This window comes from Microtus pennsylvanicus, chromosome 3 (assembly GCF_037038515.1).
Source record: "Microtus pennsylvanicus isolate mMicPen1 chromosome 3, mMicPen1.hap1, whole genome shotgun sequence".
Classification (NCBI taxonomy): Eukaryota; Metazoa; Chordata; class Mammalia; order Rodentia; family Cricetidae; genus Microtus; species Microtus pennsylvanicus.
Window position 1 is genome coordinate 77,905,652 of NC_134581.1, and position 26,950 is coordinate 77,932,601.

General features: G+C 46.0%; 1 protein-coding gene across 2 annotated transcripts in view; it reads left to right on the forward strand.

Annotated features, from left to right (window-relative positions):
- Positions 1 to 19,201, forward strand: part of Pou2f3 (POU class 2 homeobox 3) — an 84,782-nt gene extending 65,581 nt beyond the window's left edge. For both annotated transcript variants that reach the window (XM_075967817.1, XM_075967818.1), the window contains exons 6-13: positions 300 to 382; positions 3,815 to 3,997; positions 4,396 to 4,537; positions 6,879 to 7,015; positions 9,214 to 9,375; positions 14,954 to 15,020; positions 16,222 to 16,357; positions 17,988 to 19,201. In XM_075967817.1, coding sequence (XP_075823932.1) covers positions 300 to 382; positions 3,815 to 3,997; positions 4,396 to 4,537; positions 6,879 to 7,015; positions 9,214 to 9,375; positions 14,954 to 15,020; positions 16,222 to 16,357; positions 17,988 to 18,027 — 950 coding nt within the window. In that variant the 3' untranslated portion in view covers positions 18,028 to 19,201. The remainder of the gene's footprint in view (positions 1 to 299; positions 383 to 3,814; positions 3,998 to 4,395; positions 4,538 to 6,878; positions 7,016 to 9,213; positions 9,376 to 14,953; positions 15,021 to 16,221; positions 16,358 to 17,987) is intronic.
- The last annotated feature ends 7,749 nt before the right edge of the window (positions 19,202 to 26,950 follow it).

The following is a 26,950-nucleotide window of genomic DNA, read 5'->3' on the forward strand; positions in this document are numbered from 1 at the left end:
CTAAGCAATAGCAGCTCTCCAGGCAGGCAGGCAGGCAGGCAGGACAGGTTTGGGGACTGCTGTTTACATCTGTTTATCTTTGGGTCTGGTTGGCCTCCACCTTTATGTGGCAATTCCTGGCAGTGCCCACAGGGCCTTTCAGTCAGGCTTAATGTGGGTTGTGGGACCTGGATGAGGTGAGCAGGAGGAGGGGGCAGTTAACATGATTTCAATGTCCAGCTGGTCTTTCAAATGGCCTGGATTTTGTTTGTTTTGTTTTGTTTGTTTGTTTGTTCCTTTGTCCCTCCCCTGTCACTCAGGTCTGCAGCCGAATCTTCTCTCCTTTCCACAGCAACAAAGCACTCTACTCCTCCCACAGACAGGGCCTGGCCTCGCCTCCCAGGTAACTGCCAACCCCTCCTCCTGCTTCTTCATAGATCCTCAGACTTCCTGCCTCTTTAGCAGGACACTTGCTCCTTAGGGCCTCTCTCCCTGTTGGCATCTGGGAAAACCCCAAGCTACTCCTAAGGAGGTAGGTTTCCCTGTCACTAAAACATGGCTCTCCGACTGGCCTTATATCTGCTATGGGCACACAGTTCCAGTCCTGTCAGGTTCTGGCTTCACCCCTCTAAGAACTTAGCCAGCTACTGCTACTCAGGATGCTAAGCTACCCCACTCCAAGTTCCACCCAGATGCCATCAAGCCCCAAGAAGGGTAGGACAGCAAAGACAGTATCTCGCCTCAGGACCACTTCAAATGATTATGCTCTCCAATGGGTATATGCTGGGGACAAGTAGGAGGGCCCTGTGCTAACTTGCTTTGGAGCATCACACACACACACCACCTGTTTGTCAATTAGTAAATAAAAAAAATAAAAAGTCTGTTTCTTGCCAGCCTCATGCCAGGGTGTCTCCAGGACGTCAGATGCATTATTTGTTCCTACCAGGGATGACTGGAATTGACCACAGAGTCTTGTAACATTCCTTCTCTTGGTCTAAAATCTCCCAGGCCCAACGTCCACAGAAAATAGCAAGAAGGAGAGCGCCACCTAGTGGTTGAAAGAAGTGGGAACAGCTAAGTTGGATGCTGCACTTTTCTTCTGGCTGCATCCAAGAATGGCATAGTTATAGAAATTGATCTATAATACTTCTCATAACTATGCCATTCTTGGATGCAGCCAGAAGAAAAGTGCAGCATTGAAAAATGGGCTGGTGCTACATGTCTTTAATGCCAGCACTTGGGAGCAGATATGTGTTCTGAGGGCAACCTGATCTATAAAGGAATTCCAAGCCAGTTGAGTATAAATAATGAGACTCTGTCTCATAATAATAATAATAGTAATAATAAATAATAATAATGAGAAATAAAATTAAAATTAAGTTGCTCAAATGAGCAAATGGCTAGAACAACCCTAAAAGATACATGTTATCCCTGCCCTCCTACAAGCAACCCTAATAAACTCATTGGTCCACCAAAAAAAAAAAAAAGAAAGAAACTGATCTATATGACATTGAGGTCCTAGAGCATACCCAGGACCTACTCAAGAGACTTGTGAAATATAGTCCAATTAGAAGACAATTAAGGTCTTTCTACTTGGGGTGCCAAGGTTTCTGTCTGTAGTCCTAGCTACCAGGGAGACGAAGGCAAGAGAATTACTTGTTGAAAACCAGCTTGGCTGTCTATAAGTAAATAAGTAAAGGAGTTCTCCTGGAGTAGGATGACTGACCAGCAGTCACAGAAATGAGAACAGAGAGGGCTAAGTGAATGGTGTCTGGGACATCAAACTGATACAATTGGGCGATTGATGGGATTGTGGAGGAGGAGGGGAATGTGTAGCTCAAAGTTCTTGTCAAATGCAATAGCAAGTGAATTTACAGAAAGGAGTGTTCCAGGGTGACCAGAGCTTTTCTCTGGGGATCTGGTCTGGGCTGCCTCTCTCTGCTCCCATCCTCATCTCCTGCCAAACAGGACCCATCTGTGATGTCTCTAGTCACTCCAATCTAGAAGACTGACTCCTCCTCCTCGTAAGGATGCCTATCTCTGGGAAAGCAGAACAGGAGAGAGGATTGAAGCTCCTCTAAGGAAAAAAGAAAACCAGGAAGGAGAGACGGGATTTCTGCTCATTGCAGTGCGCAGTTCTGTGCTAGACACAGTGCCTGGCCCCCAGATCTAGACTGCACTCCTTCTTGGTGGAATAATAGTTAGATCAAGCGGCTGGAGAAGTGGCTCAGGGGTTAAGAGCTCTTGCTGTTCTTGTAGAGGACCTAGGTTTGGTTCCCAGTACCCACATGAAGACTCACAACCATCTGTAAGAACTCCCATTCCTAGGGGATTAGATTCCCTCTTCTGGCCTCCAAGGGTCGCAGGCACACATGGGGTGCATTTACACACAGACAGACAAAACACCTGTACACATAAATAAATCTTTTTAAAAATAGATATTTTAAACTAGATATATTCTTGATCTCGTGTGAATGCAGTGTGGTCCTAAATTAAATGGTTGATTTTCCTATGAAAACAGACTAAAGAAGAGATATCTTCTGGCAAGTTATGCTGAGATAGCAGTAGTTAAAACAAATAAATAACAAACCTTTGCTTGGGGCCGGAGAGATGGCCCAGCATTCTGCTCATTCCCAACATTCAAATAGTGACTCACAGTAATCTAGTTCCAGGGGATCAAACACCCTTCTTGCTTCCACAGGCCATGGGTACACATGCATGCATGCATACATATATGCATTCATGTATATACACACACATATATGCAAAACCACCCAAACACATAAAATAAAAACAAATAAGTCTTTCAAAACCACCTTTGATTAAAACTTAACCCTCTCCAGGAATGGTGGTGTGTATATCTGTAAACCTAGTATTGCAGAGGCAGGAGGATTGTGAGGACTAGTCAGATTGGGTAACATAGCAAGACCTTTTCTCCACCCCACCCCCCCAAAATGGATACATAAAATAAACTCATAACATTCTTATTAAAGAAAACTGGTATAGGCTGGGTGATAGTGGCACATGCCTTTAATCCCAGCACTTGGGAGGCAGAGGCAGGCAGATCTCTGTGAGTTCAAAGCCAGCCTGATCTACAAGAGCTAGTTCCAGGACAGGCTCCAAAGCCACAGAGAAACCCTGTCTCAAAAAAACAAACCAGGGGGCTGGAGAGATGGCTCAGTGGTTAAGAGCATCGCCTGCTCTTCCAAAGGTTCTGAGTTCAATTCCCAGCAACCACATGGTGGCTCACTACCATCTGTAATGAGGTCTGGTGCCCTCTTCTGGCCTGGAGACATACACGCAAACAGAATATTGTATACATAATAAATAAATAAATATTTGGAAAAAAAAAACCAAACCCCTCCCCGCAAAAAAGAAAAGACATCTGCTCTAGGAGGAAAAGTGACACTCATAACTATATCTTGAATTTCCAGATGTCCCCCACTATCTTCAGTCTGTGACTGTAGTGCCTCTATCACCTTGCTCTGTGGAAAAGAACAGGCAAATAACCTTTTCCTTATCCCGTGCTGGGATTTATTCCATGCTGAGATCTTAGATCTTGTAGTAAACAACCCTTCCAGTTCCTTTTATGGCGGAAAGCTAACAAGAGGAAGTCACCTACTCTGAGTCAGTGAGTCACAGACCAACACCCGAAGAGGCCACCTCCTCGTCCTGCTTCATTCAGTGTTGGATCCAGATTCATAGAAATGCCAATCTCTACCGCAGCAATAAGGCTCAGCATGCTCCCTGGAAGTGAACTATTAGTAACAAAAGTAGAGGCCTGTACTTGGCTATTGAAACACTGTGGCTCACACCAGCTTGTGTTCCTTATCAGGCAGTTGGGCGCCCTGGGCTGTCCGGATCCTCTTTAGAGTCCCATCTGGAAGCCCCTCAGCATCTACCAGTGCCCAAACATCTACCTGGCCCTGGAGGGACTGATGAGCCCAGTGACCTGGAGGAGCTGGAGAAGTTCGCCAAGACCTTCAAACAGAGGCGCATTAAGCTGGGCTTCACACAGGTTTGCTTTGGGAGCAGTGGGTGAAAGAACTGGGTTCTGTGACAGCTGCTGGGTCTTCCCAAGTGCAGTCTTCAGGAGTGTCCTGACACCAGTTTGGAGTGTGTTCACGGCATCCTGCTCCCTGCCAACAGTGGACAGGTTGCTAGTGGGAAGGAAACTGAGGACATTGTACGCGGGAGAGACAGGAATAAAGGCCAGGCAAGGGCATGGCCCATTCAGAGCATAAGGAAAGAAATAAGACAGTTTTGTATCCTAGAAGAAAAAGCCCTGGGAAGGTGCGAGGTCATGGGCTTCATGGTTCAGAGCTCTGTCTGTGTGGTAGCCCTGGGGCCATAGAGAATGCAGGCAAAACAGTGACATCTGTCCCTCACCTTCCTCCCTCTCAATACCTCTTGCAGGGAGATGTGGGACTGGCAATGGGAAAGCTGTATGGCAATGACTTCAGCCAGACTACCATCTCACGATTCGAGGCCCTCAATCTGAGCTTCAAGAACATGTGTAAACTCAAGCCACTGCTGGAGAAGTGGCTGAATGATGCAGGTGGGTGGCAGAGAAAGGAGAAATGAGCATGGAAGGGGCCCCAGGAGACACCACAGGGGTGATTCTAGAGGCGTGTGTGTATGACGGGGCTTGACCAAGACAAGGCATAGAATCTCCTTTATGCCCTTTTGAGCCTGGTGTGAACAAAAAGGTAAAATCCAGGAGAATGGTGAGCAGAGATAAAAATGTGTCCTTTTTTTTTAACTGAGGGAGTCTTTTGGCAGATGTGGCTCCTCTGTAACAGGACAGCTTGCTTCTCTTCTCTTCTCTTCTCTTCTCTTCTCTTCTCTTCTCTTCTCTTCTCTTCTCTTCTCTTCTTGTTGAAGGAGCTGTGGTCTGCATTCCTGCCGCCCTGCTCCCTGCCGCCTGGCTAGCTTCTGCCCCGAAATAACAACATACAAACTGTATTCTTTTAAACACTGCCTGGCCCATTATATCTAGCCTCTTCTAGGCTAATCCTCATGTATTAATTTAGCCCATTTCTAATAATCTGTGTAGCACTACTAGGTGCGCTTACCAGGAAAGATTCATCATGTCTGACCTGGCGGCTTGCTTCATCGTGTCTGGCTCTGAGAGGAGCTGCATGATTTCTGAGCTCACTTCCTCTTCCTCCCAGCATTCTGTTCTGTTTACTCCGCCTATCTAAATTCTGCCCTATCAGATGGGCCAAGGCAGTTTCTTTATTAGCCAATGACCTTCCTTCATCATTTTCTCTTCTCTCCTCTCTCCTCTCCTCTCCCCTCCCCTCTCCTCCTCTCCCCTCCCCTCCTCTCCCCTCTCCTCCCCTCCCCTCCCCTTCCCTTCTCTCCTCCCCTCCCCTCTTCTCCCCTCCCCTTCCCTTCTCTCCTCCCTTCCCCTCTCCTCTCTTCTCCTCTCCTCTCCCCCCTCCCCTCCTCTCCCCTCCCCTTCCCTTCTCTCCTCCCCTCCCCTTCCCTCCCTTCCCCTCTCCTCTTCTCTCCTCTCCTCTCCCCTCCCCTCCCCTCCCCTTCCCTCCCTTCCCCTCTCCTCTTCTCTTCTCTCCTCTCTTCTCCCCTCCCCTCCCCTTCCCTCCCTTCCCCTCTCCTCTCCTCCCCTCCCCTTCCTTTCCCTTTCCCTCCTTTCTTTTTCTCCCTTGTCCCAGAGCTACCTATCCTATATTTCAAGACAGCAGCTTAGAGGTTAAGTTTAATCCACTGACTCAAATTGTTGTATGGGATCAGTCTAGGTCAGAAGATGGCAAAGAGGGCCCTGCAGGGTCACGCCGAGGCAAAAGACCCGGGCCTAGCTCAGGTCTTTATTTGGCTGTTCTGGAGCAGGATAGGCAATTGCTGTGATGAGTACTGGCCAGAAAGCATGACAGCAGGAAGGGTGATGAGGAAGTAGGTTTTGTAGGATCCAGCTCGGGGGGTAAGAAAATTGGCAGGGCATTTGGAATGATGGCCAGAACTTGGCATCTAGAAAGAGTGAAAGGTAGGGCTTCTGACATTTGGACCGAGTGAAACTGTTCATCCTTAGGAGCTGACCTCGGCGTGGGAGGTGAGCAGCCTGAATCTCTACCTACTCTAGCATCTGCTTCAACTCCCCAGTTGAGAGACCTCCCAGAGTATCTCCAGACATTGCCAAGTGTGTGGGGCAATGTGGAGAGGAAAGGAATAAGCCCCTCTCCAGGGCTAAGCTCTGTCGAATAGGAGTGTAGGTTATGAATTACTACTCCAGTGTCAAAGGCAGGAGTAGCTTGGGTGGCCAGGCTGGGTCCCTTTAAGGAAGTCCCCTCACTCAGAAGAATACGTGGGAATCCTCTTCCTCCTCCTCCTAAATACAGTGCTCCCGAGACAACTTTTACTGAAACATCCAAATAGAAGAAATGATAGAAGCTCCTAGTATCTTTGGGAAAGGGTTTGCGGGTTCATCATTACTATAACTTTTCCCCACCCTGTGGCCTTGGCTTCCACCTTTCACTCAAGGACAAATGTCTTCAGAATAGCTTAGGTTCCTACGTGCCAGAGCAAACGGGTTTCACTCAGTACGCACAGAAGGTCATATCTTTTAAAACAGGCCAGACCACGTGACTCATAGTTCTACCTCATCCCCCACACCCACACAGGCCATTGAGGCCTAGGCATCCCTGAACTGTAGCGGCGAACACATGGAGACCTGTGGTGGGAGCCCTGGGGGACATTCACCCAGAGCATCCTGGAGAAGCAGGACTCCATCTGTTCTGGATTCTCTGCTGGGGTCAGGGCTAATTCTGAATATAGCCCTGCAGGGTCCGTGGGAAGGGCTGAGAAACCTCAGGTTTACTCCAGCAGACTGGGCCAGCGACACATCTCTATCTCTGAGCTTCATTTGTTCCTCTCTCCAGAGTCCTCCCCATCAGACCCTTCGGCAAACACACCCAGCTCCTACCCTACTCTCAGCGAAGTATTTGGCAGGAAGAGGAAAAAACGGACCAGCATCGAGACCAACATCCGCCTGACACTTGAGAAGCGATTTCAAGACGTGAGCAACCAACCTCCTAGGGTGGGAGTGGGTGGGCCAGTCTTGTGCAGGTAGGTTAGCAGGTCCCACATGTGCAGGAAGCTGGGCTCAGTGCAAGATGCTAAACACTACTCTCCCCTGCTACACAAGTACCTGTCTTGGGAGGAAACCTAGTCACTCTTCTCTAGGAGCCCAGAAATGCTTTCTTCGAGAGTTCCAGAAAACTCTTTTCCTTGTTGACATGTATTTGGGTCTCATTATTCTTCTCACTGGAAAATTCAAGAACAAGCACAGCATACCAGTAGGGCATGTGTTTCTGTATACATTTGAGGTGACAAGAGAAAGCCAGGGCATTATGTAAAAGTCTCCATCTCTTTTGAAACAAATTTTGCTTCTCAACTTAAAAGTATAATAAAGGGCTGGCAAGATGGCTTAGCAAGGGGCAAAATAGGGCTTGTAGCCAAGCCTGATGACCTGAGGTCAGTCCCTAGAATCCACACGGTAGAAGAAGGACCAGTTCCTGCAAGTTGCCCCCTGAACTCCATCCTCCTTTGCCATAGTGTATGCCCCATTCTCAAATAAATAAACGTTAAATTAAAAAAAAATTCTAAGTTTTTTAAAAAAGATTTTTAACTTAAAAAATAATACAGTTGCCAGGCAGTGGTGGTGCATGCCTTTAATCCCAGCACCCGGAAGGCAGAGGTAGGCAGATTTCTGTGAGTTCAAGGCCAGCCTGGTTTACAAGAGCTAGTTCTAGGACAGGCCCCAAAGCTACAGAGAAACCCTGTCTTAAAAAAAAAAAAACAAAAAACAAAAAAATAATACAGTCAATGTTCATTATTAACAATTTGGAAAACATAGGAAGAAAAGTAGAAAAGAAAGACAACCCATTGCCTTTTGTTTTCATTTTGCCTCTTGTCTGCCTGTCTTGTCTTTGCTTTTTAAAGATATGGTCTCACACTGGAGTTTACCTAGGTTGACCTATATATAACACTATGTAGCCCAGGCTGGCCTCAGACTCATGCCAATCTTCTTTGTGCCCGCCCCCAAGTGTTAGGATTATAGGCTTGTGCCGCCACCCCCGCTTCCAGTGCCTTCTGAAAGCAATTGTAGTGTTGCTCTTAGTGCTCATTTAGACACTTGTGATTATACTGCACAAGCCTCTTTTTGTTCCACCAATTAGAATGTTTTGCTTCTTACAGTTATTTCTAAAACATGTGTTCATTTTTTTTAATTAAAAGTTTTCAAATCTTTCCATGTTCTCAATTAGATATTCTAACCATAGATTCTAAACAATCAGTCTTCTCAAGGATAGTAAGAGCATATTCTTGAGGCAGTGTCTGCGGGCTGTGAGCCTCGTGGGAGCCGGGGAGGAGTGAGAAGGGGGAAATACAGGTGATAACAGCGAGTCTCTATGGGATCTGTCGTGTAGCTTCCCCTAGAGCCTCCGTTACTGAACACTACCCAGTCTAGGCTTGTAGGTCCTGGCTGCTAGTTCTGCTGGCCTGGAGCAGCTCCCCCGCTGAGTCTGGCTCAGGGATTCCGTGGCTGCATCCTGCCAGCAGGATGGCTGGAGTTGAGTTTCCCATCTTTCGGGTTTCTTAGAGCAGTATAGTTTAAGTTGGGGGATACAAGAATGAGGAAAAGGGGCTCAAGCCTCAGACTGGGTGGCAGGTCAGCGGGACAGAGCCATGACATCATACGGCCTGCAGCTCTCCCACACACCTGGTGGGCCTGAGCAGTCCAGCCTCCTCGTTTTCTAGGAAGAGATGTGAAGGGAGAGGTCATGAGGAAGGACTTAGGAGGGAGGTTTTCCTCAAGTACTCCACCTCCCCTCCATAATTCACCCATGGAGGCCTTGCCATGGGAATACTCCAAAGGGAAGGAGGACAGGAAGGGACCAACCTTTGGTATCCGCTCATCCATTCCAGCCCTGTGCACATGGTGGACACATGCTTTCTCTTGTAACCCTTATCATAGTCCTGTGTGTTAGGCAGGTAGTCTCACTCCATATCTGGAAAGACTGGGGCTCAGAGGTAAAGGGAATTTCTAAAGACGCTCAGTGCACAGATGATAAAGTCAGTATTCCACCCTTGGTCTGACTCTAAGGCATTTGACCCATATGTTCAATGTTTTGTGTTTGAAACATCTGACCCTCACCTCTAATTTCTGCTCCTGTTTCTGTCTCCTGACCACACCCTATCCCTTTGTCCCTATAGAACCCTAAACCCAGCTCAGAAGAGATTTCCATGATCGCAGAGCAGTTGTCCATGGAGAAGGAGGTGGTCAGGGTCTGGTTCTGCAATCGACGGCAAAAGGAGAAGCGGATCAACTGCCCTGTGGCCACACCTATCAAGCCGCCCATCTACAACTCCCGGCTGGTAAGGGACTTGGAGTTGGCTGACAGGCCAAACACTTGGGGGCCATGTACATGGAGGCCAGGAGTCTTCCATACCACAGCATGGTAGGTAGTAGGCAGGGGAGATTCAGTACATGAATAAACAAATAGATACAACATATAAAATACGCATAATATAAGAAGATTAAAGAGGAGTGGAAGGGAAGGGGGGCTGTTGGGATGGCTCAGCCAGTAGAGATGGTTGCTGCCCAACCTGATGATCCAGTTTCCATGTCTGAGATCCCCATGGTGGAAGAAGACAGCCAATTCCCAAAAGTTGACCTCTGACCTCTCACACATGCTATGTGTCACCCACATGCCCACACATATTTGTAGCATGAATAAAGTGTTATACAGTTAAAAAAACAACAACATGAACAAGATGTGTGTTTTCGCCTTTTTAACAGGAAGGTTAGAGATGCCCTGTCTGATTAGGTGGTATTTGAATGAAAATCTAAATTTTTTAAGGGGATGAAATATGTATATATCTAGGGGAAAGAGGTGGAGGGACCACCAAGGAAGTCTATGCAAAAGGATCAGAAGGCCGATGAATTCAGAGAAGTACCAGAAACTAGACTACCTCAGGTCTTGGGAGTTCAGTGAAAGGACTTCAGTTGACTCGAATAGGAAGGTGTTGGAAAAGCCTGGATATATAAATCTGAGCTGGTTGACATGGGCTGCTGAGTGGAGAATAACTCGGGAAGCCGGAAACATGCCAGAAGACAGCCATCAGACTGAGCAGAGGAGGTGTGGAGGGTGGTAGCCATGGTGATAAGAATAAATGCTTGGACTCTGTATGTTCTTCAGCTGTGAAGTCAGTAAGATTTGCTAATTGCTCAGATTCCAAAAGCAGACAGTTTTCCCCCAGATGCTTTGGTTTTGTTTTGTTTGTTTTATGGTACAGGGTTCCAAGTAGCCCAAGCAAGCCTTGAGCTCACTGTGTAGTTGAGGGTGACCTCTATCTCCTAGGTGCTGGGATTATAGGTATGCACCAGCACACCTGGTTTTTCTGGTGCTAGATATGGAACCCAGGGCCTCCTGCATGCTAGGCAAACATGCTACCAACTGAGCTACCTGAGTACTGGATGCGTGTTGTTGGCACTGCCCTTTTAAAAAATGTTGGTCTGGACATGGTAGCACACATCTTTAATCCCAGCACTTGGGAGGCAGAGGCAGGCAGATCTCTGTGAGTTTGAGACCAGAATGATGTACATAGTGAGTTCCAGAACAGCCAAGACTACCTAGAAGGACCCTGTCTCCAAATAATGATGATGATGATGATGATGATGATGATGATGATGATGATGATAATGATAATAATAATAATAATAAATTTGGAAGACTGAACAAAGAGCAGGCTTGAGAAACAAAGATAGCTGAGAATCTGAGACCATTTATATTAAGTTGTGTGTGCTTTGTAGGCACCCGAGAGGCAGTACCTAGCTGGGGTTAAATCTTAGCCTCTGGTGTTCTAGGAAAAGCCAAGTCTGAGAATAACTTGAGGTTCTAGGGAGACACAGAGGATTGGGAATTAGAATGTGTCCTGTTCTGTCTAGGGAGAGATGGGATTCAAGTTCTATGGAGACACAGAGGATTGGAAATTAGAATGTGTTCTGCTCCGTCTAGGGAGAGATGGGACATGGTTAATGGTGTAGTTTTCTATCTTTGGTAGCGGTAAAAGGGTAGAGAAGTTGGATAAAATGACGTCCTCTAGTTTTCCAGCAGGCTGGTTGCAGGCTGGGTAAGACCTACATAAAAAACTCCCACATTGTTGACTTCTCCTATATATCCACAGACCAGCTCTATGTTGGTCTTTGTGCCAAGTGCTGGAGGTAGATGCCATTTATTCCCAGTGCCAGGGGACCTCATTGTCTAGCAGAGGATACACACAAGTAAACAAGAGACAAACAGCAGAATCATTTCTCTAAGCGACCTTAGGAGCAGCCGCTAACACACCTTGGGGAAGGTGGCTAGGAAGGCTTCCCCACGGGAGGTCATTAGTGCCTGAGTTGAGTTTACAGTGGCAGGTATGTGTGAGGTGGAGCTGTCTCCAGGGGAAGTGTGAGAACAGCGAGGTGGGGAAAAATACACAGCAAGTTCATGGAACTTCAGGCGGTTCCATGTAGAGGAATGTTGGAAGGTGGGGCTGAACTGGTCATGGGACAGGGGAGAGAGGAGAGTGTCAAGTGATAAACAAGGGTTATGGGTGTGGTTTAGTTGGTAGAGTGCTTGCCTACTATGCATGAAGCCCCAGGCTCCACCTACAGCACCACCGTGGAGTCTCAACACCTGGGGTGGCTCAGAAGTTACTCTGATACTCAGCAAATACACGAGGCCCTACGCCAAAAACAAACAAAAATATAAGCAAAAGGCCTCAGTTAATAAACTCAGAGCTGGCTTGGAGCAGGGAGAGCAGTGGAAGGGGAAGCCTGGGAATGACTCAGAGTGTTCATTCGGCTGGGCCAGCTGGGTAAATGGTAGCATTCTGTGTGGACCCAGCAAACAGGACCAGCTGGTTTTGGGGTGCGGAAAGGTAGTGCTCCAGTTCTTTGCATCATCATGATATAGGCCTGCAGCACACTTAAGTGGGACTGCCCCTGGAGGCTTGGGACATTGGCTACAGGGGCCAGGAGAGAAGCTGGGAGGGAGCCATGGGTTGGGACTATCACAAGCAGGTGGCTGTTGAAGTCCTGGGTAAGAAGAATTCCGTTATGGAATTTGTATAAAGACAGAAAGGTTCACTTCCATCCTCTGGTGACATCAGTCATTTGAGAACAAGAGGATCAAGGGAAGAAACCGAGAAGGAAGAGACTGATAATGCAGGAAGTAAAACCAAGTGTGTGTGAGAGGTCTAGCCTAGTGAGTCCCACAGCAGCATTGTGGGAATGCAGATAAAAGACACTCAACTCTCTGGGCGAATTTAATCCCAGCACTTGGGAGGCAGAAGCAGGTAGATCTCGGAGTTTGAGGTCAGCCTTGTTTACAAAGTGAGTTCCAGGGCAGCCAAGGCTATACAGAGAAACCCTGTCTTAAAAATAAAAAATTAAAAAGTCAGCAGGGCAGCATTGGGGAGCCCATGATTTGCCTGAAGAACATGAAGTAGCAAGAGTGCTTTAGTAGGCAGAAAGAGGAGCCTGTGAGAAGGCATGCGCTTAAAAAACCACAGGCTAGGGCTAGAGAGATGGTTCAGCAGGTAACAGCACTAGCTGTCTTCCAGAGGAATCCAGGTTCAATTCCCAGAACCCACATGACCGCTCACTCACAACTGTTCAGGGGATCCTCTGATGTCTTCTGGTCTTTGCAGGCACCAGGCATGCCCATGGTGCACTGACATACATGCAGGCAATATACCCGTACACACAAAATAAAATTAAATAAATCATTAAAAAAAATAAGCTTCTCTAGATAGTAATGGTCATATCACGCCTGGAAGACAAGAGTTCCACACCCGATGTCATGTAGGTTGGATGAAGGAGTGTCTTCTGATCCTGTCTTTCCTTCGGGTCTTGGTGGAATGAAAACTGATGTCTTTTATTTCTGACACAAAGCAATCTCGAGCTAGCTAAGTCAGAAAAATAAATGAATAGGCACTGGAGAGATGGCTCCGTGGTTAAGAGTTCATCCTGCTCTTGCAGAGGACCTGAGTTTAGTTTCCAGCGCCCTCCTGTGCACCCATCTACCAGCTCCAGGGTATCTGACGCCCTCTTCTAGCCTTTGTGGGCACTGCAGGCACATGCACCCCCCCACACACATACCAGCACATGTATACATAATTAAAAATAAAATCTTTTAAGAAATAAACAATAAAATTTTAAAGGGGGCTGGAAGGTATATGTAGCTCAATGTTATATATAACCCTGGCTTAGCATATATAAGACCATTGCCTCAGTCCCCAGCAAAACACACACACACACACACACACACACACACACACACACACACACACAAAGCATCTTGGTACTGTTTTGCTACCATATGTAAAAACAATGCTTAAAGTAAGGGACCATATATATGTATGTTTGCATATGCAGAGCCCATCTTTAGCTGGAAGTGGAGGAAGCAATCACAGTGACTGTGCACACTATTATTTATTTGAAAACAACAGGGTTCTTGGGTGTGGCATCTGGGAGAGGAGGAGAGGAGGTGACTGATAGCATCTCTTACTACTCTGCCACCCCTCCCAAACTGCCTCCACCCCTCCAGGCCCTGTTCATTGTAAACCCAAGGGTAAGAAGACGAGAAGGAGTTCTGATTAGTTAGGAAAACAGGCTACTTCCTGCTGGAGGGGCTGTTCCAGACTTGTTTGGGATCCTAGCAGATGGCAGGTCCTTAAGTGGAGTCTCTGTATCAATATCCTATGAAAATGCTGGTCAGAGCTTCCTGGTCAACAGGAGAAAAGTAAGAGGGCCAGAGCTCAAAGGTGGCGCTAAGAAAGCACCTAAAGATAACCAACAGTCCACAGCCCTTTTCTTCCGGGAGCAAGGCAGCTAACCTTTAACAAGCCGGTGCTCTTTGCCAGCCACAGGGCTGGAACCTTTATAGACATTATCTCATTAAATCTTAATTAAAAGAAATATCAGGGAGGTGCTGCTGCTGTTTCACAGATGAGAAAACCAAGCCTCCCTGGGGTTGATAGCTTACTCATAGTCACGCAGACCGTGGGTGACATGGCCAGGTCTCACACCCAGATCTGTCCACTCATTATTTCTTATCCTAGGCTGCTCTTGGATAATCATAGCGAGGGGTAGGTTCCTGAACTGGGAGATTAAATGTGTGTGTGTGGGGGGGGGGTGGATGGGAATGGGGAGAAGGCAGAGGACAACATTGCGAATTTTCCTCAATTGCTTTTCATCTTATTTTTTGAGATGGGGTCTTTCACGGACCCTGGAGCTCCCTGGTTTGGCTACACTGGTTGACTAGCAAGCCCAGGGATTCTCTTGTTTTTCCTCCTCAGCTTGGAATTGCAGGCTGTGACTGTTAAAACTGAGTTTTCACATGCTTGGGATTGAGAGGCAGCCACTTTAGTGACTGAGCCAAGGTATCTCCCTAGCTCCTGAATGGCCCCTTCTGGTGTTTTAAGTCTCTACCTGCTTGCTTTTTTTTTTCTTGACAATGTCTTGCTATGCATCCCAAGCTGACTCAGAACTTATAGTAGTCCCCTCGCCTCAGTCTCCCAAGCACTGAGATTATAAGCATGCAAAGTAGAAATAGAGCAGGCAGTCAGCAACATCTGCCGGAGCAAGGGCCTCAAAGGCTTGCTCATCTCTCCTCGGGGCACTGGAACAAACCTCCAGCCTGGCAGTACCAGAGGAACTTTGCCAGGGGCACCAGCAGGAGGGGGAGTGGTCTGTGTCAGCACCAGGGAGCTTCTGCAGCAGGCCAGAAGTGGGTCCTGATGGCTGTATGTAGTCCACAGGTCTTCCTATGACGCACAAGGTGAAAATTATGGAGTAGGAGGTCACGGAGGAAGGCGAACTGCTCTCTGCAGCCTTTCACCCAGTGTCCTGGCAGAAGGAAGAAGGACGCAGCATGGACATTCACAGGCCTCTCTTGCCTTTCAGGTCTCTCCGTCAGGATCTCTGGGTGCCCTCTCCGTCCCTCCTGTCCACAGTACCATGCCTGGAACAGGTGAGCTTCCACAGAGGTTTCCAGACAACACAGGATTAATCTAAATAATATATTAAAACTGAAAGGACCTAGGTGTGGTAGTGCATACCTTTAATCCCAGCACTTGGGAGATAGAGGCAGGTGTTCAAGGCCAGCCTGGTCTATGGAGCAAGTTCCATGACAGCCAGAGCTACCTTGAGAAACCCTGTCTCAAACAAAACAAAGCAAAACAAAAAACCCTTAAAAGGCTCTTCACCTAAGTCAGCATTTCCTCAGTGTGTCTCAAAGGACATTAAAAATAAGGGCTGGGAAGAATAGGGTTCTGTGGTCACATAAGTTTGGAAAATATTGGTAAGCAAAGTTTAAACAAACGCTTGTCTTTATTTTACTTGCAGCATGGCTCAGCACTCAAGGGTATAATACATTCCAAAGTGAATTGTATGGAAAACCTGGAGGAAGACGGGCTTCCAGAACACATTTTCAGGGTTCTGTTTCTCCCAAAGCACCCGTAGCATTTCACAGACCTAGATAAGGATATGTCCAAGCCCCATATGCTGATCTCTGCATGATCTACTTTTTTATTTCCTTTCTAATCTTAGTTTGAATAGTAAAATATATAGCGCTCTATGCATGAAACACATATTGGGATTCCAAACAAGAAGAATATCTACTTAGTGCAAACCTGCCCTTTTACAGAGGATGACCATGAGTTCCAGGGTGGGTCAGGACAGGCCCAGGGCCAAGACAAGGCTTGGGTTCCCTTTAAGGGGACCATGCCCATTTTCTTTGTAGAGTCAGGGAACTGATAGTCTGGTGGCCTCTCTGCTCTCCCGTATGCCTCATGCTTTCTCCCCATGCCTCTTCCTTTCCCGAGCTTCATCATCTTCTCCCCTCCCGCCCAGGGCGTGTCCCGCAGATTTTGGCATCTGTCCTCCATGCCTTTGGCAAGTCTTGGACTGACAGAACCAGCCACACTGCTCTAAGGGCCTGGGCTGCCGAGAGCACTTGAAATAAAGGCCTCGCCAAGGATGGGCTGATGGGTGGGCCTTGCTGTTCACAGGGTAGAAGGTGGGCAGACAGGCGGGGGGGGGGAGGTAGGGAGTTGGTAAAGCGCCCTTTGGGGATTCCAAGAGAAAATTATGTGTTGGAAAGGCTGTGTCACAAAGGTCCCCAGACCCAGCAACATTATTTTGGCCTTGTTTTTGTCTCTCTTTGTCCTCAGTAACGTCATCCTGTTCCCCCGGGAACAACAGCAGGCCTTCGTCTCCTGGCTCAGGACTCCATGCCAGCAGCCCCACAGCATCTCAAAATAACTCCAAAGCGGCCATGAACTCCTCCTCCGGCTTTAACTCCTCGGGGTAAGTGGACGGCAGCGAGGCAGCATCTGGCAGGCTCAGGGGCATGTGAGGAGTTGGGCCGGTGCCATAGATGAGAACTGGAAATGGGAAATGGGGTAACAGTGGAGGTGTGATGGGGGGGTGCGCAGAGTGAAGAGCTAGACTGGACTGCATCCCCAGGGAGTGAGGATTTTAAAAAGAAGCGGTAGCCAGCGAGCAGTCCTGGCAAGGGCTGATGTCAACAAAGCCAGAATTTCCATCCTCAGCTTTGATGGTGGAAATTTCCAAATGCTCACGTGAGAAAGGACCAGGTCCTGGGCTGGACTCAGGAGTGCTCCTCACCAGGAGCTCGAACCACAGGTTGTTATGACATGAGTCTGGAGCTCAGGCATAGACCAACTCTGGCCCTCGGGTGCAGCTGGCTCACAGAGAGAAAAGTGCTACTGAGATCTGGCTCCCAAGTCCGCTTGGGAAGCAGCAGGGCAGGCCCTGGCGGGTCTTAGCTCACAAGCCAAATAAACTCCTGGAAAAAGTATTCTTAGGATGGGTGTCGTGAGAATCCTCCCTGGTGCAGAAGACACCAGATTTGAAGCAGGTTGTGGTGCTAGGGAGACAGTTCCATTGGTAAGATGCTTGCTGGAAAGCAGAGGACTGAATCTGACTGCTAGAAGGACATACAAAAAAAAAAAAAAAAAGCCAGGTGTGGCAGTATGTGCTTGGAATCCCAGTGCTAGGGTGGAAGTGAGAGGGAGAGGCCTTTAGGCTCCAGGCCAATGAGAGAACCTGTCTCAGTGAAGGTGGGCGGGCCAATGAGAGAGCCTGTCTCAAAGAAGGCTGTTGGGGCAATAAGAGAACCTATCTCAAAAAAGGTGGGGACAACACCCAAGGTTGTCCTCTGACCTCCATATGTGTGCACACTGATGCACACACACACACACACACACACACACACACATATGCATGCATATATATATATATATATATATATATATATATATATATATAACTTTTTTTAAAAAACAAACAAATTTGGGCATGGTGGTACACACCTGTAATCTCAGCATGCAGGAGGCTGAGGCAGGAGGATCTGGAGGAGCCTGTCTTGAACATGGACCCTATCTTTTCGTTTGTTTGTTTGTTTTTGTTTTTCGAAAGAGGGTTTCTCTGTAGCTTTGGAATCTGTCCTGGAACTCACTCTGTAGACAAGACTGTCCTCGAACTCACAGAAATTTGCCTGTTTCTACCTCCTAAGTGCTGGGATTAAAAGCATGCAACACCACTGCCCAGCTGGAGGCCCTATCTTCAACATACGAGCAAACCAAGTTGAGTGATAGGTTACACTCTTGAGCTTTACAGAAAGAGAGGAATCCATTTGTCCAAATCTAGGCAGTTCAGCAAGTAGCTTCTATTGTCCAGATGTTTCATAGTCTAGGAAGTCAGAATTTCTGGGGTCCAGGAGACCCAAATAATATTAGTAGTTTAATATTTGAGGTATGATTCATACGCCATAAAATTCACAAGGTTGTACAACCATTACTGTTATCTAATTCCAAAATGTTTTCATCACCCCTTAAGGTCCTCTCTACCTGCCTTGTAGCTGTCACCTTCCCATCAGGTTTGTAACTCTGGCTTGGTCTTTTTTTTTCCCCAGACCGTGGTACCGTTGGAATCATCCCACCTACCTCCACTGAGACCAAAAACTTCCTCAAGTTCCACCTGGCCCCTTGTTCCCACCAGGACGCAGGGAGTCATGCCTTCCATGAATGGACAGACTACTTGGGAACGGGTGGGACAAACGGCCACTGCTGAAGAGCAAACCCACATTCTTGCCTTCTCGGGGATCCAGAGACTCCAGAGAACCAAACTGTGACTGCAGACCACACTGATGCCTCGCCGTAGGCCACGCTGATGTCTCAGGCTCTTGATAATCCTGCTGGGAGTTTACCGTGCTCGCCTGCCGTGCCTATGGCCACCTTCTTTCTCTAATGTTTTTGATGGCTTCATCTTACGGAGAAAGGGCTGTGTGCCATTGGCTTCTGGGGACAGCCATTTGCTCGGTAGGCCAAACTGTAAGAATGGTAGATCATGGTTTTGGCTCTGCCCTCGGCCACAATCCTGAACAGATCGCAAATTCTGTGGAAAGACTGAAATCTCATGTTTCCACCAAAGCCTTATTTTGTCTAATTACCACAGTTTCTAGTTTTGCCTCATTTTCTTTTGCCCTTGCTCCCTTTTCTACAACCAAATTTTTCCATTCTTGTGCCCTACAAAGTCCCTTCCTCTCTGGAGATGGCAGAGCTACCCTCCGGTCATATACTTCCATCCACAGGTTCTCTTTGTTGCCCACATACACCCAAGTTAAAAAATACTTGTCTTTTCTCTGCTCCCTGTGTTTCTGCTTGTCCTGCCCCATCTCCTTTCTCTTGAGCACAAAAAACTGAGCAAACAGAGAGAGAGACGGAGGGAGGGAGCGCCATGCCCAAGATACTGGCCATGCTCTTGTACATAGCCTTTTCCTATTCTGCACTATGACCTTTCCTCTTTAATGTTCCAGCAAGATGTCTAACTCAGGTGTGAATTTTGATGATGTCTCTGTAATATTTTATCTCATATTAGAAAAGGAGGGGGGATACCAAAGTGTGGGATACTTCCACAGAGTTTCCATGTGGGCTGGGGCTCTGCTGACTTTGGGGGGAACATTATATGTGGAGTCTCCTTCTGTGGGCCTGTGTGTTAAGCTGTCACATGAAGCCATCCCAGGAATTAGTAACTTTTTTGTTGTTGTTGTTTTTTAAAGACTGAATATCCAGGAAACTGTTGAGACTCAAAGGAATCTGTTTCTAAATATATTTGTATAGCAATGACGTAACTATTCCATGTTAATAAGCGGCTCTGAGGAGGGTTCCGTGCCTTTCTGTGTGTGCAGATAATGGAAATGGGGTGGGGAAAAGGAGCTCCATTTGGAACATGAAGTGGGTGCTGGCGGTGTCCTTATTGACACAGGGTCCCGAACTTCTCAGTGTTTTACTCTGTGGGACAGAACTACTTTGGGAACTGAGTGAGAGACTGTTCGCCAATTTATAGGAGGGAGAGTATGGTGAATATTTAAGGTCATGTCACTTAAGGAGGTGGAGGCCAAGGCAAATCTATCTTGCATATCCTAAATATTAACTTCTCAACTGTTGTTAAATACAATGGAAAGCAAAAGGTGTTTAACAGAATAATTTTATGACGCTATTTATTTCATGAAGACATCTCCACCTAGTGAGACACTGAAGGATAGAGAAGCTATTATTGAGCTTTTTATTAGGTTAACATTTATTGGTGAAAGGATATTTTTTTTTTTTTTGCTTTGAGGTAGGGTCTCACTCTGTAGCCCAGGCTGGCCTCAAGCTCATTATTTAGCCAGGTTGACCTTAAACTCATTGCAATCCTCCTGCCTCAATCTCCTAAGTGCTAGGATCATGGGCCTGGAAGGCACCACATCTTTAATAAAAATTTAAAGAGTTGGCAGTTCTTGAGGTAAATATTGATCTGTGGGGAAGAAAGACCTTTTCGTGTTACAGTTGGTACGGAAAAACAAAGGCAGGGATCTGTGCTGCTTTTCCATAGCTGCAGTCAAAATGCCCGATAGAACTACTTGAGGCAGGAAAGATTTCTTTTCGCTTCCGGTTTCAGAGATGTCCATAATAGCTGGAAGGGCATAACAGAAGGAAGTAATTCTCAGCACGCCAGAGAAGAAGCAACAAAAGGTTTTCAGGAAGGACTCATCATGGCTAGATAGCCTCGAAGGCCTTCCCCTAAGTGGGCCTCCCTCCCCATATTGCCATCACATTATGAGTCTCTCAGAAGATTATTACACTCCTTAGGCCACACCCCTCATGACCTCATCTGGAAATAGCTCTATATAGGTAGGGGTGTGCCTTGCCAATGTTCCACATGTCTCAAAACCCAGTCAACTTTCAAGTCAAAATTAGCCATCTCAGAATTTTACATTTGTTGCAAATAATAACAGCCTCAATATGGAAAACTTAGCCACCAATCAACATGGGTCTGTGTACCTGGGGTTTGAATGGGACTCAAATTCAGACTCCTGTTTGGTGCTATAAAGTGGGGGAAAGTCCTGCACGTGGTGGTGACTTTTGAAAGAAAAAAGATGTAGTTAAAAGGTGAGCTGAGAACACTAATGTGTACCCACAGGCTTCACCAGACACAGGAAGGTTGCTTGAGTCTAGGAATTCTGGACTAGCCTTTGCAGCATAATGAGGCCCAGTTTCAAAAAGAAAGTGCATGTAGGAGGCTGGACGTGTAGCAGAGAGACAGCAGAAGGAGCCATCAGCAGTGATTTAAGTGCCCCCAAAAAGTATATTGCTATACAAGCATGTCTGGTCAATCACTGCACATCCACGTGTGTTACTGACATCAGAGCTGACCCTTTCCTGCTGCAATGATGCCCACTTTGACATCCTGCCCAGGTAAGTACCTGAAGACAATCTCTAGCACCATCCAAAACTCTGGTTTTCACCCACTGGTCCACATTTTGTCTAAAAAATAGACAGAATGGTGGAGGCAGGTGGATCACTGTGAGTTAAAGGCTGGCTTGATTGATATAGTGAGTTCCTGGCCAGACAGGGTTACAAAGAGAGACTGTGACTCAAAAATAAATACAAAAGGGTAGCCGAATTGCTTGGCCTCTAATAGCGCCTGCTGCTCACTGACTGGGGCATTCGCTGAGCAGAACCAAATTTGCAGGTGGGCATGGATTCAGCATTCATATCTGCAGGAGTCTGTAGAATTCATAACCCAAAGAAGTTTAATAGAAATTCATTTTAGCTGCTTTGCCATCTACAAGCACCTAAGAGCAACACGAGCCGGTGCGGGAGGTAAAGAAAGAGGAAAGGATTGTGGCTGCTGCTCATTTCATGCTGTCTGTCTGTCTGTTTATATATTTACAGTAGGCCTGGTACTCCAATGTGACTCAGATTCTGTCGGATTTTTTGTGTTTGTTGGACCTCTTGTGGCACAGGTTAGCCCGAAACTCACTATGTAGATCAAGATGATCCTGAGCTGCTGACCTTTCTGCCCCTGCCTCTCAAGTACTGGGATTACAGGCCTGCGCAGCTTTGCCCAGCTTCCAAAGCAAAGGAAGAGCTTTGGGTCCAACCAGGGGATGATTTGAGTGAGGGAACCTGCCTCTAGCCCCCAGGTGTCTGGGCACAGGATCCTCTGGCATATCTCTGGGACTCCCCTGTCCCCTGGATCCTTTTATTCTCTGTTGTCTCTAATGGCTAGCATTGTTACTTGCATATACTAGGGCATTTAAAAGGTTTAAACCCAGACATAGTAGCACATGCCTGTATTCACAACACAGGAAGTTGAGGCAAGAGGAATCAGGAGTTCCAAGCCAGCCTTGGCTACAATAGTGAGCTCAAGGCAAGCCTGGGCTAGGATGAGATCTTGTCTCAAACACTGCTAAATGCAAGAAAAAGGAATTTTAAAGTGGAATTCCTTTTTTTCTCTCTGAACTAGAAAACTGTAAGCTTTTCTACTCACAACCCCCTTTCAGGAAAGAAATTCTTATAAGACACCCCACATTATATATATTTTTACATTTCCTGGTAGAAAAATCATAGAGAATTTTATTTTAGGACAATTCTTCTATGTAAATATAATTTTACCAGTTAGAAAACACATAATCAAATCTGCATACTCATGAAATGGATCTGCTTGTCTATTTTTACAAAAAGCTTAAATCTTAAAGCAAATATCTTAAAAAAATATTTATTTATTATATATACAATATTCTGTCTGTGTGTCTGCCTGCAGGCCAGAAGAGAGCACCAGACCCCATTACAGATGGTTGTGGGCCACCATGTGGTTGCTGGGAATTGAACTCAGGACCTTTGGAAGAGCAGGCAATGCTCTTAACCGCTGAGCCATCTCTCTGGCCCTGATTTTTTTTTTTAAATTTAAGTTCTCACTATGTAGCCCCAGGTAGCTTAAACTCTCCGTGTAGATCAGGCTGACTTCAAACTCAGAGAGATCCACTTGCGTCTGTCTCCTGAGTGCTGGGAGGTTTCTGGAGGTTTGTGCCACCGCACCAGGCTTGGCTGAATATCTGACGCTAGAGGATGCAGAGCATTTTCAAAATTTTGCAAAGTTGATCAGTGTTCTGACTTTATGATCTTCAATGCTGAGAATACTGTTTCACTTAAATGTGTGGTACAAAAACGGCACAAGTATGTTGGGGGCCATTCAACCAACTGTTGAATTTTATCCTGATCCCAAGTCTAAGTTCATGTAACAAAATGTATGAAACCTACTGCTACTCAATTGGCTACTTAAAAACACCATTTTTAAATTTTTCATTTATTTACTTATTTATTTTACACCTCTGACGCAGTTTCCCCTACCTCCTCTCCTCCAGACCCTCCCCCCATCCCACACCCCCCCTTTCTCATCCCCAATCCATCCCTCCTCCATTTAGGAAAGGGCAGGTCTCCCATGAGTATCAACAAAACATGGCATATCAAGTTGCAGTAAGACTAAGCACCTCCCCATGTATTAAAGCTGGGTAAGGTGACCCAGTGTAGGGGAGCAGGGTCTCAAAAGCCAGTAAAAGAGTCAGAGATAACCCCTGTTCCCACTGTTAGAAATCCAACAAGAGGACCAAGCTACACAACTGTCACTATATATGCAGAGTGCCTAGGTCTGTTCCATGCAGACTCTTTGGTTGTTGGTTCGGTCTCTGTGAGCCCCTATGAACCAGGTTAGTAGAGTCTATGAGTTTCCTTATGATGTCTTTGATCCCTCTGGCTCCTACAATGCTTTCTCCTGCAGGATTCCCCAAACTCCACTTAATGTTTGACTGTGGGTCTCTGCATCTGTTTCTATCAGTTGTTGGATAAAGCCTCTCTGATGACAGTTGAGCTAGACACTAACCTGGTCACAGGCAATGGCCAGTTCAGGCTACGTAGCTACTATTGCTAGGAGTCTAAGCTGGGATCTTCCTTATAGATGCCCTTGTGCCAGGTTTTTACCCAACCCAGAAATGCCCCCCCTTTCCAGGAGTATCTTTCAGTACTCTCCCTCTCCACGCACCCATACTATCATCCATGTTCCCATCCCCACCCACCCTCAGTCCACTCATAAAATCTCTTCTCCTTAAACCCTTCCTGTTACCTAGCCTCCATGGGGCTGTCTCCTCCTGTTTTATAATCCTCTCTAGTTCTGGGATTAAGGGCATGCACCACTACCGCCTGGTTTCTGTGGAAAGCTAGTGTGGCTACGGGGACTAAAGGTGTGTGTCATTGTGGCTACTGGGATTAAAGGTGTGTGTCGTTGCTGCATGGTCTGTGTAAGGCTGGTCAGTGTGGCTGTTTTACTTTTCTGATTCTCAGGCAAGCTTTATTTGTTAACATACAAATGAAATGCTACTACACACATCCTCACCCGCTTGAGCGGTCACTTGTGCTTTTGATCTTAGCCATTGTGACAGGTTTAAGGGACGTTGAACATCTTAAGTGTTTCTCGGTTGTTTGAGAGTCTTCAATTGGGAATTATCTGTTTAGAATTGTACCCCATTTTTAAATCCCAGTAGAAATCCAATTTTAATCCATGGTGGTCTAATAAGATAAAGAGGGGTTATTTCAATTTTATTTTGTATCTATTGAGACTTGCTTTGTGGTCAAGTATATGGTCAATTTTGAAGAAGATTTTATGCAATGCAGCGAAGAAGGTATATTCTTTTGTGTTCGTATAAAATGTTCTGTAGATATCTGTTAGGTCCATTTGAGCCATAACATCGATTTCATGATCTGTTTAGTTTCTGTCTGGATGACCTGTCCATTGGTGAGAGTGGGGTGTTAAGGTCTCCCACTATTGTTGTGTGGGGTTCTATGTGTGATTTAAGCTTTAGTAATATTTCTTTTACAAATGTGGATGCTCTTGAATTTGGGGCATAGATGTTCAAAAGTGAGACATCATCTTGGTGAATTTTTTCCTTTGAATATGAAATGTACTCCTCTGTCTCTTTGATTAATTTTGGTTGGAAGTCTATTTTGTTAGATATTAGGATAGCTCCACCAGCATGCTTCTTAGGTCCATTTGATTGGAAAATACTTTTCCAACCCTTTACTGTGAGTTATATGTCTATCTTCAGTGTTGAGATATGTTCCTTGTATGCAACATTATATGAGGGATTCTGAGGGATTCTGTTTTAGTATCCAGTCTGTTACCCTGTGTCTTTTTATTGATGAATTGAGCCCATTGATATTGAATAATATTAATGACCAATGATTGTTAATTCCTGTTATTTTGTTGGTTGTGGTAGTGTGTGTGTGTTTCCTTTCTTTGGGTTTTGTAGGTGTGAGATTATCTATTGTCTGTGTTTTTTGTGTAATTAACTTCCTGGAGCTGGAGTACCTTCTGTAGGGTTGGGTTTGGTGATAGATATTGTTTAAATTTTATTTTGTCATAAAATATCTTGTTTTCTCTACCTGTGGTGATGGACAGTTTGCTGGGTATAGTAGTCTCAGTGGGCATCCATGGTCTCTTATAGTCTGCAAGATATCAATTTAGGCCCTTCTAGATTTTAGGCTATGTATTAAGAAGTTGGGTGTAATTCTAATAAGTCTGCCTTTATATGTTACTTGGGCTTTTCCCCTTGCTGCTTTTAATATTATTTCTTTGTTTTTTGATGAGGATATGTTCTTCTTTAGGTTAGAAAAATTTTCTTTTATGATTTCATTAAATATGTTCTGGGTTTTTGAGTTCAGTTTCTTCTCCTATTATTCCTATTATTCTTAATATTTTCTTTGAGTGATGAATCTATTTCCTCTATTGTGACTTCAACACCTGAGATTCTCTTTCCACCTCTTGTATTCTATTGGTGATGCATCTGTAGTTCCTGTTCACCCACCCAGATGTTCCAATTTTAGGATTCTCTCCATTTGTGTCTGTGTGTGTTTTGATTGCTTCTGTCTCTGTTTTCAGGTCTTGAACAGTTTCCTTTATTTGTTATTTTTTCTTGGCTTTCTTTTAGCTAGTTATTGATTTCTTCCAATTTTTTCTTTGTCAATTTTTTTGATGGTTAGTTAATTTGTTTCCTCAGTTTCTTTAAGGGATTTGTGCATATCCTCTTTGAGGACCCCTACCATCTTTATAAAGTAATTTTAAGATTATTTTCTAGTGTTTCAGCTGTATTGGATTGTTCACATCTTGCTGTTGTAGGATAGCTGGACTCTGATGGTGCCATAGTGTTGTTTCTGTTGTTGTGTTCTTACACAGCATTTAGGCATCTGGATTTGGGGTGACTGTAGGTCTAGGTGTTGATTCCTGCATTTGTCTTTGTTGAATGGGTGTTTTGTCCCTTGGTTTCTCTTTCCTTTCTGGTCTTCTGACCTAAATGGCCAAGGGTTCTTGTGACTAGGAAGTCTTCAGGTCCAGTAAGGTGCCCCTTTTGGGATTTTGGGGATTAAGGGTCCCTAGATCCAGCCTAACCTCTTGTAAAGCTGAAGTCTTCCTTTGAAGTTGTACACTAGGGTATGGATCCCAGGGGAGGGGGTGCAGAATGAGGTCCCTAGATCTGATCAGGGTTCTAGGTTCCCTAGAACCAGCCTGGGCTCCAGTATTGTTGCCAGCGCTGGGGTCCCTAGATCCTGCCTGACCTCCAGTAAAGCAGAGGTCTTCTTTTGAAGTTGTGGGCCTGGGGTCACTGGATCCCACCTGGCCTCTGATAAAGCAGAAGTCTTTTTAAGTTGTAGACCCGGATATTGAGTCAGGGTTGCAGAGATTGGGAGGCAGGGGTGTGCAGTCTGGAGTTGCTGGGCAGGCTTTAAAGGGGTTCAAAACACCATTAAAAACAAAACAAAACAAAACATTCTGGGTCTGCAAGGTAGTTTAGCAGGTAAAGGTGCTTGCTGCCAAGCCTGAGGACCTGAGTTCTGTTAGGCTCGAAGTCTGAATCCCTGATATATCGCCATGAGACTGGCTCTGATGCAAAAGCAGAGTCTTTATTGCGAGTTAACTCGGGTATCCTCCATCCATTCGGAGCAGCAGCAGTGGCGGCGGCAGCAGCAGTGACTGCGGCAGCAGGAGCAGCGGTGGCAGCGGTGCTGGCAACAGCAGCAGTGGCGGCCATGGCAGCAGCAGCAGTAGAGCAGGAGAGACCCGGAGCAGCTGTTTTCATTAATGTTGCTTTTGGGTTCTTTGAGACAGAGTCTTGATAAAAATAGAGAAATCTCTGTGTACGATAAAAACACTGTAATTCGTAACAGGACAGTTATGAATTGATCCAGTTGGCCTACACTGGATAATAACTCATAATGTAGCTGAGAACAGCCTTGTTCTCCCAATCGTCCTATGCCACCACACTGACTCCATGTAGCAAATTTCAGCATGTTTCCCTAATCATTTTGTCTGAATTTATGCCGAACTCCTTTCTACTGGCCATGTCATTTTGGGAAACTTCTGGACTGCTCTGTGCCTTAATTTTTCAACTCTAAATTGGACCTAAAATTAGACTCCAGTCTGTATAAATTATCACCGTCAGAGGACTTGGGACAATGGCTTTTGCAGTAAGACAACACAATACAAATGTCACCTGTGATCGTT